Raw genomic sequence first — 17,524 nt, 5'->3', positions numbered from 1 at the left:
CCAACTGACCCAACCATAAAGCAAGTGGAGATAAAGATTTACAGTCTAACATGATACAATTAGACATTCACCTTCTATTTATTTCAGTTGCAGCTAAGCATTTAACCTACTTAAAAGCTGAAGGTTTTTTCATTAAAATATAAATGCTTGTTTATCATTCATTCTATGCCACCTCCCCTGCATCCTACAAATCAGTCTATTATGAATGAAGAGATTAGTTAGTTTCAGAGAAAGGAGTAAACAGGAATGGTTTCTGTAAAATCCTTCTAGACATGCAAAGATAAAAGATGGCTTTGCCACACAAAATAACCAGATACAAATAGCTGTTCAGAAGCAGCACACCTAAGGAGTCCTTTAATCAAATATTTAGGTTACCTGCCAAAAAGACCATGATCTCTTCAAAATGCAATGCGGATTAAAGTGTTATCTAACACAAGCAGAAAACTAACCTTGGAGTGGAAGTTTGAAATGTGTTCATCATAATTTTCATGTCTTTGGATAGAGAAACCAGCTTTTTCAGCTAGACTGCAAAACTGGTTTAAAGTATTCCCTCGGCGTGGGGCAAATACCATTGCTTTCCCCTAGAACATTAAAAAGGAAATTCACACATTTTAAAACTGGAAGACAACCAAACATAACAGACATTGGTCAAAGCATTTAGTGTACAGCTCTCAGGTAGAAAACTCAATTGTCTTGAGATATCCACCAAGGATGGGCAGACACAGTGGGACTAATTTCCAGGATAGATATACATCAAATAAGAGAAAAATGTCATATTTAAATGTCCAGTGCTATGTTTTATCACCTTCAAACAATGCATGTAATAAATAATATGGGACTCAACGTTGGTCTTTTGTGCGATACATACCTCTCTTGGGTCCAGTGGTTTAAATCATCAACTAGATTTTAGAATAACAGGTCCAGGGCAGTGCTACCCACCTTGCAACTCCTTAGCAGCTGCCAACACATCCGCAACACAGCTCCAGAGCGTGTGCCCACAGATGCCTGTAAATGTTAGTTTATTGTGCCCTGGAAATTCAGTACCGAGAAATCCTCCACAGAGACGAGTAACCACAATCCATTTCAGTTCTGCCACCAGCCTCTTCTGTGACCATACTGCCAGAGACAGAACTTTAGGATGTTGATTTCCAACTCTACTGGATCCCTCATAAGGGTCATCGTTATGGCAAAGCAGTTCCTCACAGTTATCCAAGTGGTTACTTTTCAAAGAAAGTGGTACAATGAGGGCAAGCAAACTTTTCTAAGTAAACTGCATAACCCTATCTGATTGTTGTAGTGGGGAGCGTGGGAAGACTTGATCAAAATATATACCAGATTCCAGAAGACCCTCTGAAACTCCACAATGAACATTTACTAACTACTGGCTGCACGTGAATTTTTCTTCTCCCTTTGAGATGTGCACTGAATGACTAAACTTCAGAATCTTCTTTTTCCTTTTATTTGTTTAAAAGAGGACTATGCTTCTGTTAATTTCAAGGTTATATGTTACCTCTATGAAATACCACTTCAGGTTTTGAGAGAATTATGAAAACATATCTGTTTCTTTTGAAAGTTGGTTTATCATTCATACCTGCCAACTGTCTATTGAGCATCAGGGACATGGCAGACACTGGGACTGGTGCTCTATGTACATCCTCTCCTCTAGTTTTCAAATGACCCATCAAGATAGGGATTTTCAGCTCCCCGCTAGAGGATGCTCAGAAAGGTTAGCTCATTGTCCAAGATGACACATCAGTAAGTGACTAGAAACTGACCTGACTCCCAATGCCAATGCTCTTTCCATTATACAACACTCCCTTCGTATTAGTCATAGTGATGGCAATAATAATACAAGCGACCACTTTGCTAGGTGCTTCACAAGCCTTCCCTCTGATCCCCTCAACAATTTTCTCAACAACCTTGTACAGTAGACATTACATTTTACAGATGATTAAACATGCTGTAAAGGGTTTGAAGACTATGAGGAGGAAATGTGTGGCAGAAAGGGGTTTGGACTTAAAAGGGGATCTCTACCATTAGACAGCGGTGTCACCTCAGGAAAATCAGGGAAAAATGTCATAGAACTATTGACCTAGGAGACACCTTGGAGATGACATGAGTCCAATCTCCTCATTTTTCAGATAAGAAACTCAAGTTATCCTAGCTGACTCACTGAGTTTTCTCATCCATTAAATGGGAAGAAGAAAACCTCCCTTGCCTCCCCCCACCCCTGGCAAGTTGTGAGGATCAAATGAGGCAATGAGTGTGAAAATAATTTCAGAAAAGTTTGTATAGATGTAAGAAAGACTAGGAGCATCTACACCACCTGATGGTGCTATAAAGATTCTACCAACTTCCTCTCCTTCTCTCTTCCCCTCATTTAGCTGCAAGAAAATGCACTGATCCACTGTCCTGGACATCAAGTGTGTTTTCATACTGTGTTTACATAGACATGTATACACTCAGGCACATAATTATAGCAGCACCAATCATGCCACTACACTTAAGGTTCTGTCAGCTTTTCCAATATTAATTGCTATTTTCAGGCAGTTTTCAAACTTAGCAGCAAAAATTCATTTTGATGTGAAACTAGATATAATACATGGTCTCAGCAGGGGAGCAAAAGTCTCCATGGGGGAAAAAAAAAAAAAGGAGGAGCACTAGTAGGTCATTTTAGTCCTTTCTAAGAGCTGATTGTCATTCTGGATTTTTGAATAATGGAAGTGGTTTTATTTTAAAGTCACCTGTCTCACCATTATAATCAAAGAGTTGATTTTTGACAGCTGTTATCTAAATTATATATCATAATGTTTAAGGACTAAGGGGTTGTGGTTGGGTTGATGTTTGCATTCACAAAACACACCTCTGCCCTCACCCCAGCCCTCTGCTGGTTGGGGTGAGCTATAAGGGGATTGCAACTGAGCTTGTGTCTCAGTTTACCTGTCCTTCCACACCCACTGCACCTAAAACAGCCACCCTCCCCTACCCCTCTCGCTGCTCTAGTTGTATCCTTAGCCCTCATCACCACTGACACACATCACATCCTTATTTGTTACTGCCTTTCTCCTCTGGCTAGAATGTATACTCCAGGAAAATGGGATCTTCTAATTTTTCATTCACTACATTTTCTCAGTGCCTAGCATAGAAAAGACGATCAATATTTGTTGAAAGAATAAACTAAACCCAGACGTTGAATAATCTGAAAAATACAAGTCTCTGGGAATTTGAAGGCCACATTCTAACGTTCATTCTTTAGAAAAGATTTTCTCCAAGAAGCTTTTACAGAGTCAGTGGCTCTAATGGGATTTCAGAGGGCAGCTTTCTGTGCACAATACTGTCCCCATAAGAAAGAGAAAGAGCAAGCTGTAGTTTTAATCTCTAATTACTCAGTTATGAGTTTCAAAATGTTTTCTTTTTCATTTCTTTGAATGCAGACACCTTTGAGATGTGGATTAATGTTTAGGAGGGACAATAGGACATCATCCATTCATTCAGTAGCATCCACTGTTTGCCCTACTGAGTGCCAGCCTCTCCCCAATAATGAATGGTTTCAGAAGCCCGCCCCCCACCATATCCCCAGTGGAGCAGGACACTTTGTTACAGTCAGTGGAATATGCCTCACAATTTAGGCTTCAAAAATCAAACCAAGAAAAAGAACAGATTTCAAATTAGCCCATTACTTTAGAAAAATTATTTTCAGTTTACCAAAGCACAACTTTCTAAGCATTCAGTCACAGAATCATTTTAAACTGATTGAACACTCAATTGAATGTAAAATTTAGACTGATGAACAGAAATTTGAGAGAATTCATTTATCCCTGGAGAGTAGTTCCACAAAACAACAATGATCTTGTTTACACTGTAAGCTCAGTTGTTGTTATTCTGCTAGACTAATCTATACTCATGGAGAAGGTGACGGCACCCCACTCCAGTGCTCTTGCCTGGAAACTCCCATGGACAGAGGAGCCTGGTGGGCTGCAGTCCATGGGGTCATGAAGAGTCGGACACAACTGAGCGACTTCCCTTTCACTTTTCACTTTCATGCATTGGAGAAGGAAATGGCAATCCACTCCAGTGTTCTTGCCTGGAGAATCCCAGGGACAGGGGAGCCTGGTGGGCTGCTGTCTATGGGGTCGCACAGGGTCAGACACGACTGAAGTGACTTAGCAATCTATACTCATAGAGTAAAGGATGTGCACTTCTGGAAAACATAAGTCTTCTTCAGACTTATTTTGCAAAGAACAGGCTATGCTTTTTCATTTCCAGGCGATCCACCATTAGCTATCGATTGCATGTGTAGGCTTATGTTTATTTTCTAGCCATGTCTTCATCTAGTTTCTGAGATGCGGCCTTCGCCTGCTTCCTCCCCTACATTTCTCTCATCAGCCAGTCCCCGACCCTGGCCTCTTTTTATCACCTGCCCTTTCATTGTCAGTAGTCCCCAGGACTCTGTCTGCTTTTTCTTTATGTTTTATACAGCTCCAGGCAATTGTACTGAAGTCCACAACTTCAACTATCACTTATGCATTAAAAACTCCCAAGTACATAGCTGGAGCATTCACCATTGTCCAGTTCACATACCTGGATTCTCAGGTGCCTACTAGATAGAGCCCTCCATGGGGATGATCTGAAAGTATCTTTAACCCATTCTGTCTAAAATGGAATTCAATAGACGTTGGCCTAAACCTCTACCCTTCCCAGGGCACTATTCATCCATCTCTCTCTTTCTTTCTCTCTCTCACACACACAGCTGAGTACCTATTAAGTCCCAAATACTTCCATACCCTTCACCTTCAAAATGAAACTGGAAATCAGGAAATCATGACGCTGCCTTTTAAAACCATTGTATCTTATTTTATCCCCAAGGAGCACTCCAGAAATGTTTGCTGAATGAACCTCTCAGTGAACACCCATCCAGTTCCCTCTTCTCCACCTTTAGGTCTTCACTGGCTCCTAACTGTACAGTTTTAGGTAGAAGTTGGTTCACGGTGGACCCATGAAGAGCCTTGCTGCTTTCAAGCTCTTTCTTATTTCGAAACCAGCTTTTATGCTGGCCAGAGTGATCTTTCTTGGACCCACGTCCGACTATATCACTGTTCAAAAACTTTCAATGGCTATTACCCATAAAGTCTAGTCTCTCCAACATCATGTTCTCAGCCTGTCTTAAAGTGGTACCCAAACTAACTCATCTCCCACCCCTCCCCCAGTAAAGCAGACACTCCTAAACTCCAACCAGAGCAAACTCCTGCAAACTCCACATGCTCTTTCGTACTCTCCACCTGTGAGTTCTGTTCTTTCCACCAGGGATGCTACTTTCTAGTCCCCTTCTACTGAGGCCCAGAATGGCCTTCTTACTGTTCAACAGAAGTCAATCCTCCTGCCTCTAGGGAACTCTTCCTCAGGCAATTAGTTATTCTTTGTGCTGCATTCCAGTACCTAGACTATTGCATTGTAATTCCTAGGAGTTGTGCTTTAATCTTCCCTGCTATATATACAGTGAGATTCTTTATAGTGCTGGTTATTCTTATTCATACCCCACAGTCCCAGCACAGTGCTAGGCAGAGAGCAGTTGCTCAACAAAGGTTTGTTGACTCAAGACAGAGTTCAGTCCTTTAAGAATCTCACATTCTATGGAAGGTGTCAATTAGAAAGATTCACACAACAAACAAAAACAGCACCAGGCTCTATATGATCAAGCGCTGGGCTGTTATAAGCCATTTTGCACTGTCCACTGTAGTTCCAGCTATATGTGTGAGGTCTCCATGACCACATTCTAAATTCCTCAGGGGCAGAGACTCACCACTGGACATGCTGGATAAACACCTGGGTGGACTTCCAAAAAGAACTTCTAAGGGATAGGCCCCTGAATTCAGGGTCTTAAAAATCGTCTGGGGATTCTCTGCTCCTACAACCAGAAGAGCCAGGTTTGGCCAAACACAGCTTCTCATCAAACACAGGGGAAGCTCTGTGGGGCCTCTGACCCAGCAGACAGACAGGAACCCAAAGCTCTTATAGCACCATCTCAGTTCATGCCACTGAGCCTGTACTCACAAGGCATTTCCCTGAGATAAGCAAAAACAGAGGTTTATACAGATGGTTGCAGAGATGCTAGATTAAAAAAAAGATGGTAAAATATGTCAGTAAAAAGAAACTGCTTAGGACTTCCCTGGTGGTCCAGTGGTTAAGGCTCTGTGGTCCCAGTGTAGAGGGCCCAGGTTCAATCCCTGGTCAGGGAACTAGATCCTATATGCCCCAGCTAAAAGATCCCATATGCCGTAACTAAGACCCAGGGCAGTCAAAGAAAAAAAAAAAAGAAAAGAAACTGCTTTTCTAAAATGAGAGTCCATGATTTACTTCTATAGCATGGCTTATGTGCAGTAGGGACTCTAGGAATTTGGCAGTTATTTAGGGCCAGTTTCTAAAGAAGGTTAAATGAGTTCCAAAGGATATTTTTGAATTCTTGACATTGGTGAGCAGTGATGACAAGCTGGAGATCTGTCCATACTGCATCCCCATCCGTCTCCTCATGGTCCTGAGTAAATTCACACTGTCCAACTGGCTTGGCTTCCCTCCCTGCCCCAAAGCCATTTCACAGGAATATCAGTAGGTGTCACTCGTTGGTTGTCACTTCTGGACCAAAGTTCAACTTGAAGGCTGCTGTGGCTGTATTTTAAATTACATCTGGGTCCTGTGATATCAGACATGGCTGATGGTCTTTAAGGAACACAGTATTAAGGGCTCAGCTATGACTCATCAGCAACAAGAAGCCTCTCACCAGAGGGAAAGAGGTGGGGGAGGAAAGATACCTGTTGCTTCTTGGAATGAGTAACACTTGCTGATTCCCTGGTGGCTGAGACACTAAAGAATCCACCTATAATGCAGGAGACCTGGGTTTGATCCCTGGGTTGAGGAGATCCCCTGGAGAAGGGAATGCCAAGTCACTCCAGTATTCTTGCCTGGAGAATTCCATGGACAGAGGAGTCCATGGGGTTGCAAAGAATCGGACATGACTGATCATCTAACACTGTCATTTCTTCTTAAAATCTTTTCTTGTCATCTTTTAAGTCTGCTAGAGAGTTCCTGTAGCATTCTGGCAGGGGTCAGATGTTTTTACAGCTTCTCTCAACCAGTAAGCAGAAGAATCCATCTGGAGCAAGCAATGATCATTTCTTGCTGACATTTGGAGCTTCCTGTAATGACTTTCCAGGCATAGGTGCCTGTCTGCCCAAGGATCCAGGCTTAGCTCTGTGATTTGACACTGCTCCTAGGTCAAGCCAGGAACCCACTCTGGTGGCTAAGCTCTCTCTGGGGGCCTGTACCCCCTCATTTATGACCCCCATTATAAAAACTGAAAAGCAGGGAAACTCCTCCCCTCCACCTACTTTCTTTGCTTCTGGATCCTCTGACTCCAGACAGCAGATTTGCCTTAGCTAGAACTCAAGGAATCACACTCCCCAGTAATGGCAGAATCCATTTCTTCACACAGGTTGACACTTGAATCTCCATGTTGCAATGATTTCATCCTGGCCATCTAGTAGGAATTTCTCTCCCCTCACTTGATGGGGCGCCTGTAGTAAAAAGTGTCATCTTCATCCAGGTAGACAATCCTCCAGACCTTCTGCAGAGCATGCAGCAGGCAAGTAGGACGCGGGTGCAGGGAGATGCAGCAGGCCTAATTATGTGTAGACATCGTCCAAGTCCAAGTTCAAGAAAAAAAAAATTTCCCCTTCTGCCAAGCATTTCTCTGAGGACAGTTTTTGAAAACAGCCCTGTGTATTCTATACCCATCATGGCTGGGAAGTCCCTCTAGTTCTTCAAGGCAGCAAGACTGAACACATACTCATTCAGAGTCAGTTATGTGCTAAAGCTTCCAATGCATTGACTTGTTTCCTCCTCATTTTACAGATGAGAAACTGAGGCTCTGAGAGATGAATCTAGTAAGTGGCTCAATAGTAAGAACAAATTGGGTTTTGTACACAGACATTTCTGGGTCTATCTACTGATACTTTACCCTTGGAAACTGGGGCCCACCTTTGAATTCAAAGTGTTTGGCCAAAGTGCAGCTTTGGCTGAGCACCTGAGGACTTGTTTCATCTCCACTGAGTCTGCTGAGCCCTTAAATTCTAAGAGCTCAGGACTCAGCAGTGCAGCTGCCCAATCTGTTTCTCTGTGGGCCTCTTCCAGTACCTTCAGCCTCTGGGCCACAAAACCATGGAGGAGTGGACTGGGCTCAAGAAACCATTAAAAGCAGCTCTAATTGTCATGGGATAAAGCCTTTAATGTTATCTTGGTCTTGGACTGTGATGTCCACGACAAACACACTCAGTGAGGGGTGGAGGGACGTCCTTTGGAAGTAGGACAGCAGCCCTGAGAGGCAAGGAGAAGAGCAGTTTTTCTCCAGGTGCCCCCATGTTCTGGGCACCCTTCCAGCCCCCTGGCACGGGAGACAGAGCTACTGTGGTTCTCTGCTGAGTCCTTGTGGCCCTTCCTGGGTCCATCTGGGTAGAGTTCCCAGGAGTGCAAAGGCCCTGCCACCCCAGACCTCTCAGTGGAGTGAGATTCCTGGGTGGGAACTTCAGTATGTCCATGTACCATCCATGACTGGGATTTCCCCCTTTATGGTGGACTCCTGACCTCTTAGGCTGGAATACTTGTCAGTCCAAGCAGTGCTGCAGGACAGGAGAGGCCTGAGTGAGGGCCCCTCCTCTCATTTCTTATGCTGCATTTTGATGTGGCCCCCTTTGTTTTTGTTTTAATTAAGTTAGATGTCTAAGAATATTTATTTGTTTATTTATTTATTTTTTTGCTGTGCTGGGTCTTTGTTGCTGCGTGGGCTTTTCTCTAGTTGCAGAGAGTGGGGGCTACTCTCCAGTTGCAATGCACTGGCTTCTCATTGTGGTGGCTTCTCCTGTTGCAAAGCATGGGTTCTAGAGTGCCCAGGCTTCAGGACCTGCAGCTCCCGGGCTCTAGAGCACAGGTTCAATAGTTGCGGCACGTGGACTTAGTTATTCTCTGTGGCACGTAGGATCTTCATGGGCCAGGGATCAAACCCATGTCTCCTGCACTGGCAAGCGGATTCTTCACCACTGAGCCACCAGGGAAGCCCATGATGCAGGCCCCTTTGATTCGGCTTCCCCAGCTCTACACAGAGCATAAGTAAGCACCATCCACTCTAGGGCTGGGTCTTATCCTCCCAATTAAGGGTGAGCATCTGCTTCAGTAGGAGTGCTGCTGTCCTCTGAGGAGGCTGCTGTGTGGAGCCATACTTCAGACAAGGAGGAGCATCATTCAGAGTTTAATAGAGGGTACAGGAGAGCTACTAGATGTTCCAGTTCAATCTCCACTTAGGTCTATTCATAGCTTGGGCAGTTTTCTATTGTAAATCGTGTGAATGATTTACAGTAGATCCTATGTAAACCTATGTATCCTATGTAAACTATGTAATTCCTTCTTCTGCAGAGCTTCCCTGGTGGGTCAGATGGGAAAGTGTCTGCCTGCAATGCGGGAGACCTGGGTTCGACCCCTGGGTCAGGAAGAGTCTCTGGAAAAGGAAATGGCAACCCACTCCAGCACTCTTGCTTGGAAAATTCCATGGATGGAGGAACCTGGTAGGCTACAGTCCATGGGGTCACAAAGAATTGGAGACGACTGAGCAACTTCACTTTCACTTTTTACATAAACCAGGCAAATCTGCTACAAAATGGAGTTCAGTTCAGTTCAGTTGCTCAGTCGTGTCCGACTCTTTGTGACCCCATGAACTGCAGCACACCAGGCCTCCCTGTCCATCACCAACTCCCAGAGTCCACCCAAACTCATGTCCATTGAGTTGGTGATGCCATCTAACCATCTTATCCTCTGTCGTCCCCTTTTCCTCCTGCCCTCAATCTTTCCCAACATCAGGGTCTTTTCAAATGAGTCAGCTCTTCACATCAGGTGGCCAAAGTACTGGAATTTCAGCTTCAACGTCAGTCCTTCCAATGAACACCCAGGACTGATTTCCTTTAGGATGGACTAGTTGGATCTCCTTGCAGTCCAAGGGACTCTCAAGAGTCTTCTCCAACACCACAGTTCAAAAGCATCAATTCTTCGGCACTTAGCTTTCTTTATAGTCCAATTCTCACATCCATACATGACTACTGGAAAAACCATGGCCTTGACTAGATGGACCTTTGTTGACAAAGTAATGTCTCTGCTTTTTAATATGCTATCTAGGTTGGTCATAACTTTCTTTCCAAGGAGTAAGCGTCTTTTAATTTCATGGCTGCAATCACCATCTGTAGTGATTTTGGAGCCCAAAAAAATAAAGTCAGCCACTGTTTCCACTATTTCCCCATCTATTTGCCATGAAGTGATGGGACCGGATGCCATGATCTTAGTTTTCTGAATGTTGAGCTTTAAGCCAACTTTTTCATTCTCTTTCACTTTCATCGAGAGGCTCTTTAGTTGTTCTTCACTTTCTGCCATGAGGATGGTGTCATCTGCATAGCTGAGGTTATTGATATTTCTCCTGGCCATCTTGATTCTAGCTTGTGCTTCATCCAGCCCAGTGTTTCTCATGATGTACTCTGCATATAAGTTAAATAAGCAAGGTGACAATATACAGCCTTGACGTACTCCTTTTCCTATCTGGAACCAGCAAAATGGAGTATTTGTCACAAACAGGCTCTGAAGGGGGTGTTGGTGATGAGCGAAGTACTGTGCACTGTGAGATCCGGGAGTCTTTGAAAGCGTTGTGTTTTTGCATGATAGATCTTCCCAGAAGCCTTATACCCAAGAATCTCAGTGTCCTTTCTGAAAATCCTGATCTTGCAAATGCTCATGAGAATCACCCAAGGCTAACAGGGAGATGGAGAGGCCCCCAATTCCTTCTTCTGCCCTCAACTTGGGCTGCTCACTCAACCACGACTGCTGTCATCAGCGGCTTGGAGTGCGCCCCTTCCTCACCTCTAGAGCTGCTCCCCACCTCTCAGGGGGAATTGAGAAGCCAATTTAATTTAATTGATTACCACTTACAAAGCTGTGGTTACTGCTCTGAGAGGCCTAAAGTTTCTGAGTTATATAGAGATAACAAAATAAAAAGCACAGTGTACGGCAAAGGATGATTATCAAATTGCTCTGGGAATCTTCAATGTAGAAAAGATATAAGAGAAAGATTGAAAGGTATTAGCCGATAAGTCTCACTGAGGTCAGAAGACTAGAGCAAACCTTCTTTTTTAAAAGAAAAAACAAAACTTTAGAAAATACTTCACACATAAACCCACACACACTATAGTCCTTTCTCAGATAAATGTTGAGTTTCTGTCTTAGGCTACATTAACACTGTTAACCTATTCTAAGTTCCTATGGCACAGCAAGAGTCTTACATAGTTATAAGATTTTTTTTTTTAATGTATGAGCTTTAAACTTGTTTTCTTTCTTTAAATAGATGTATATTAACTCTCTGTTTAGGCTGCAGGACCTCCTAGCTTAGTATAACAGCCCAGCAAAATAAGAGTGGATACAAACTCTGTAATTTACTCACAGGCATAAATGGATATATAAATGTAAAAATGCGCAGAATATTTTATGCCATGCTTGGCTTCATTGTGACCTAATGTTTATAATATGTAAATAATGGTTTCCTTTTAAAGCAAAGAACTTTTAATAGATTCATCTGAAGTCCCTTTCTTTACTAGAAACAGAAATAAAAAGAAAAAATATTCTTTTGCAATAAATAAATACCCAATGACAAAGGTTACCATTGAAGGGATTTAAAATGACAGAAGTCAACAGAAAACTTTCAATATCATACTTCTACTTTAATATGAAGATATTGTTATCAAAGGAAAAGACTCAAGAAATTCTTTGATAAAAATAATCTCACACTATCTTTGAAGCGGTTTCATTTATTTTACTACCCACTGTGTTCCTTATCAGAAGGCCAAGGGTAAGAAGTTCCCTAGTTATGATTAGGAAAGAATCTGATAGATCAGAAGACTCAATTGAAGTTGGACATAATAAGTATTAAAGTATTACATGACATTAATCCTGCCATTCCATTACTCTTTCCATCTTTGTGCACAGACTAATTATTCTGAAGCCAGTGCTCAGGAGAAAATAGAAACATACTTACCCTGGGCTGGAGTAATCTCTTTATTGCATCAACAAGGCTGGCTCTGTACTGGTCCAGAAACAGGCTGACATTGAGAAGAGAGCAGAATCCAGATTAAACTGGGTTTTCAAGTCTAATGATATTAGTGGAGATCAAGGCTAATTACATATGTTTACTCAATACTAAAAGACAGAAATTGTTTCCTTCCATTCAAGTATCTCACTAGAATACAAATAATAAAAAAGATACTGTGGTCAGGGTGATCCAATCAAAGCCAAGTCATCAACACGTGATGGGCCAAAATTCACACACGACTGGACCATGTGCTAGTGTGCAGTGGGCAGTTTCTAAGTTGCTGTCTGGGGGAGTCATCTGGTGGAGATGAAGCTCTCCCAACACTTGTCTCTGCAAACATGGATCCTCTGCCCACCGGAGGTGCTGTGAGGCCATCCTGCAAAATCAAACCACTGGCCCTATTACACACCGACCGCAGAAGAGACCTCAGGTAGTGATGGTTTTTAGTGACTAGTAACAGCACCAGTCCCTAAAGGTTAGTTCCAACCAGTGAGTTAGGAATAAACAAAGACCAGGGTTAGGCAATGTGTCCCAAAGACCATGGCAACTCTGGATTCAATATTTGTCCATAACTTGCTATATACTAGGAGCTGCTTCAGGCCATGGAGATAAGCTGTGAATAAGACAAAATTCCCATCCTCAAGGAGCTTCCAGTCTGTATTCATTTCTGTATCACTAGCTCTGGCCCTGGAGAAGGCAATGACACTCCACTCCAGTGCTCTTGCCTGGAAAATCCCATGGATGGAGGAGCCTGGTAGGCTGCAGTCCGCTAAGAGTTGGACATGACTGAGCAACTTCAGTTTGACTTTTCACTTTCATGCACTGGAGAAGGAAATGGCAACCCACTCCGGTGTTCTTGCCTGGAGAATCCCAGGGATGGGGTAGCCTGGTGGGCTGACGTCTATGGGGTCGCACAGGGTTGGACACGACTGAAGTGACTTAGCAGCAGCAGCAGCAGCAGCTCTGGCCCAGCTTACACGCAGAGAAGGTGCTCAGTGAATAGTTCACTTACTCCCGTACTGGCAGGCCTGGGGGTATGGCTCAGTGGTTGAAAACAGGCTTAGCATGCATGAGATCCTGGGTTCAATCCCCAGGAACTCCATCTTCATATTTTGGGTTTCCCTGGTGGCTCAGACAGTATAGAATCCGCCTGCAATGCGGGAGACCTGGGTTCAATCCCTGGTTTGGGAAGATCCCCTGGAGAAGGGAATGGCAAGCCATTCCAGTATCCTTGCCTGGAGAATTCCATGGACAGAGGAGCCTGGCAGGCTGCAGTCCATGGGGTTGCAAAGAGTCAGACATGACTGAGTGACTACAACTTTCACTTTTCACTTTACTAGCAGATCAACACAGTCTTTGAAATGGAGGGGCTTACGTAGGGTGAGTTTTAATGCCTCTAAAACTGTTTATATATACTCCTTCACTGGTCATGCTACAGAGGAATCAGCATTCAGGCAGGATGTTTCACCAGACCAGGTTCTTTCCTAATTCTCTCACTTAAGATGAGTGGGGAGAGCGGCTTATGAAATATTTCCAAGAAGACAGAACTTGGGCTTCACCATGACATGCTTAGTGGAAGTTTCTTCTATAAAATGCTGCTTTGAGCAATGGAAAAAGAATCCTCTTAAGGTAAACTAGAAATTATCTCTAGAATGGAAACCTATGTATCAGTCAGGATAACCTGGTTATTATATGGGAAAATTCCTTACTGTTCCAGAAAACTATGCGTTTAAATCTTAGAGCACAAAATGTGTCTAATTTGAATGCTACAGAAGTTTGTCTTTTAGTCATATTGATTAATGGTTAATAACCAGTAAGGTCCGTCTAGTCAAGGCTATGGTTTTTCCAGTGGTCATGTATGGATGTGAGAGTTGGACTGTGAAGAAAGCTGAACGCCGAAGAATTGATGCTTTTGAACTGTGGTGTTGGAGAAGACTCTTGAGAGTCCCTTGGACTGCAAGGAGATCCAACCAGTCCATTCTGAAGGACATCAGCCCTGGGATTTCTTTGGAGGGAATGATGCTGAAGCTGAAACTCCAGTACTTTGGCCACCTCATGCGAAGAGTTGACTCATTGGAAAAGACTGATGCTGGGAGGGATTGGGGGCAGGAGGAGAAGGGGACGACAGAGGATGAGATGGCTGGATGGTGTCACTGACTCGATGGATGTGAGTCTGAGTGAACTCCGGGAGTTGGTGATGGACAGGGAGGCCTGGCGTGCTGAGATTCATGGGGTCACAAAGAGTCGGACAGGACTGAGTGACTGAACTGAGCTGAACTGAAGGGCCAGTAAGAAAGGAATCGAATTGTATTTAAGTGTTTTGAAATTTTCTCTTCAGGACTTTATACCTTATTCTTTAGTGAGTTAATACTATCTTGCTGTTGTTGTTTAGTCATAAGCTGTGTCCAACTCTCTTGCAACCCCATGGACTGTAGCCTATCAGGCTCTTCTGTCCATGAGATTTCCTTTTAGAATACTGGAGTGGGTTGCCATTTCCTTCTCTAGTGGATTTTCCTGACCCAGGATTTTCCTGAACCCATGTCTCCTGCTTGGCAGGTATATTCTTTACCACTGAGACCAGGGAAGCAACAATACTACCTTAAATGTTAATAATTAAGCATTCTATTTAAATACCTCTATCAGTTACTTGAGTCCACCGGAGGCCTGGCTAGTTGAGATACGTAGCACTAAGCAAAAGACCATTCCCAGTTTATACACATGCATCCTAAGAGTTGGTAAGACTGTTAGAGATAAATAATTAACAACTTAAAAGCTGAGCTTAAAACATAACCTTATACGGGGAAGGGGAGATAAATTAGGAGTTTGGGATTAATATATCTGCTAAGTCACTTCAGTCATGTTCGACTCTGTGCGACCCCACAGATGGCAGCCCACCAGGCTCCCCCGTCCCTGGGATTCTCCAGGCAAGAACACTGGAGTGGGTTGCTATTTCCTTCTCCAATGCATGAATGTGAAAAGTCAAAGTGAGGTCGCTCAGCCCTGGCTGACTCTTCGCGACCCCATGGACTGCAGCCTACCAGGCTCCTCCATCCATGGGATTTTCCAGGTAAGAGTACTGGAGTGAGGTGCCATTGCCTTCTCCGGGGATTAATATATACATATTACTATATATAAAGTAGGTGAACAACAAGGACTTAATGTGTCGCACAGGGAATTATACTCTATATCCTGTAATAACCTACGAAAGAGGAAAAGTGTTAGCTGCTCAGTAGTGTCTGACTCTTTGCGAGCCCCATGGAGGCAGCCTGCCAGGCTCCTCTGTCCACAGAATTCTCCAGGCAAAAATACTGCAGTGGGTAGCCATTCCCTCCTCCAGGGGATCTTCCTGATCCAGGAATTGAACCCAGGTCTCCTGCATTGCAGGCAGATTCTTTACCATCTTAGTCACCAGAGAAGGCTGTAATAAACTATAATGGAAAAGAATCTGAAAAAAGAATGCATATACACATGCTGCTTAGTCGCTTCAGTCATGTTGGACTCTGTGAGACCCTATGGACTGCAGCCTGCCAGATATCTAAATCACTTTGCTGTGTACTTGAAACTAAGAAGACATTGTAAATTAACTATACTTCAATAAAAAAACATAGCCTTATAAAATACTATTTCTATTTACTATTGGCAATGGTGAAAAAGATATTAACATCACAGCTCACTAGAAAATGCAGCTTAACACACAGCACACATTCAAAACACAGTTATTTGAAAGCTAATTCTGTCTACTCCCTCACTCCAAGTCACATTTCCCAAAAGTAATTCTTATAGTTCTCTAATAGGTCTTTATTCCAAGCAAGCTCGCCTTTCTAGTTAGCTCTGGTGCAGAATTTATAACACTTTGTAGGATACATCCTATGAGCAATTTCAATGTGCTTTAGTGGGAGTGATATATAATCTCCTGAAAATTCACCCCTTAAATAAGTCCTAATGGGCTCAGAGAACAGCAGTAGCTTAAGTGGATCTATTAAAAAAAGGTTGAGTGGGTCAGTGATTGGGATGGAGATACCATTTCAACTCTCCCTTCAGTTACTGATCAAAATACATTGACAACCAGTCTAGTTTGGCCATTAAACACACACACACACACACATACACACACCTCTCTATAATTCACTTGTGGAATCAATGCTTGCTTTGTTCCATTGATCTGAATCATAGATTGTATGACAAAGGAAAGGTGCTAGGCCATTTTCATTGCCTCCCTTAGAATCAGTCAGGGTTTTCTGCAGAGCGCAGAGCAGCTTCATCTCCTGGCATAGGGAAATTAATTAGTACAGAGAACAAGGAGACATTTCTGCCAGCATTCTCAGAGAAGAAGACCTCTGTGTAATTTTCAAGGTGAAATGTACTCCAATTCACTGTTTTAGATTTAACTTTCAGCAGACCAAATAGCCTCTCTCGGTCTTTAGCGACTGACTGCTGGGTCAGCCATATTCTAATCTCGTGTGGCGCCACTCCTGAGGTGCCAGATCTCTGACAATCTGTCCATCTTCTCCAGGACTGAGTTTCCTCATGTGTGAGGTGAGAGGGCTAAAGATCTTTTCAGGTGGAAAAGTCTATGAGTTGTGATTGAGAACGATCTATGATCAGAGCATCTGGAAAAAAAAAAAAAAACAAAGAAATCCTAGAGCCTATTTTGAGAAAAACTATTTTTCTTCACAAAACCCAAACTTGTCATCATTTAAAGTAAAAAGGATAGAACATAGAAACAATCCACTGTATACAGCTAGTGTGAAAATGCTGGGAGAGCAAGTGAGGTGATGAACCTTCCGGCATTTCTTCCCAAAGTCTCAGGCTGCAGGCAGGCAGATGTGGTTCACCATCCTACAGACCGAGCTCCATGCGTCCAGCTAAGGGTGGCATTTTAGACTTGCTCTGCAAGCCTTTAGAGAATCCACATGTATGGACTCTTTTTTTTTTTTTGCTTCAAATTTACAGAATCATTTTTATTTTTGCAGAGCTACAATAAACTGGAAAGCCATCAAACACTGAATGAAATTGTTCATTGGATTAAAAAAAAACATCTTGCTACCAGACTCTCAGATCATTGTGATTGAACAGAAGTCTGGAAAGGCAGGTTTAAAATTAACAATCACTCGCTATTCTAAACTCAGCAAGGACAGGGGTGGACTGCATTCCAGCAGAAAGGAACTTATATTAAATTCAACATTAAACAAATCAACCAAGGAACTTAATAGGAGGGTTTTTTTCCTACACTTGCGGTTAAATATTCTAATATTTTGATGTTTGTCAACAGCATCCTTTTGCAGGTCTGACTGTTACCTTGATTTTTTTTCTTTCTGTTTATTTCAAAGTTGACATTTTACAAGTTACTTAGGAACT

The 17,524-nt window shown here is 42.9% G+C and overlaps 1 protein-coding gene across 3 annotated transcripts in view; it reads right to left on the bottom strand.

Annotated features, from left to right (window-relative positions):
- Positions 1–17,524, bottom strand: part of CAMKMT (calmodulin-lysine N-methyltransferase) — a 411,076-nt gene that overhangs the window by 6,358 nt on the left and 387,194 nt on the right. For all 3 annotated transcript variants that reach the window (XM_006056820.4, XM_006056819.4, XM_006056821.4), the window contains 2 exons: positions 12,113–12,176; positions 450–581 (listed from right to left, as the gene is read on the bottom strand). In XM_006056820.4, coding sequence (XP_006056882.1) covers positions 450–581; positions 12,113–12,176 — 196 coding nt within the window. The remainder of the gene's footprint in view (positions 1–449; positions 582–12,112; positions 12,177–17,524) is intronic.

Source organism: Bubalus bubalis, chromosome 12 (genome assembly GCF_019923935.1).
Source record: "Bubalus bubalis isolate 160015118507 breed Murrah chromosome 12, NDDB_SH_1, whole genome shotgun sequence".
Lineage (NCBI taxonomy): Eukaryota > Metazoa > Chordata > Mammalia > Artiodactyla > Bovidae > Bubalus > Bubalus bubalis.
This window is presented reverse-complemented; position numbering and strand designations above follow the sequence as displayed.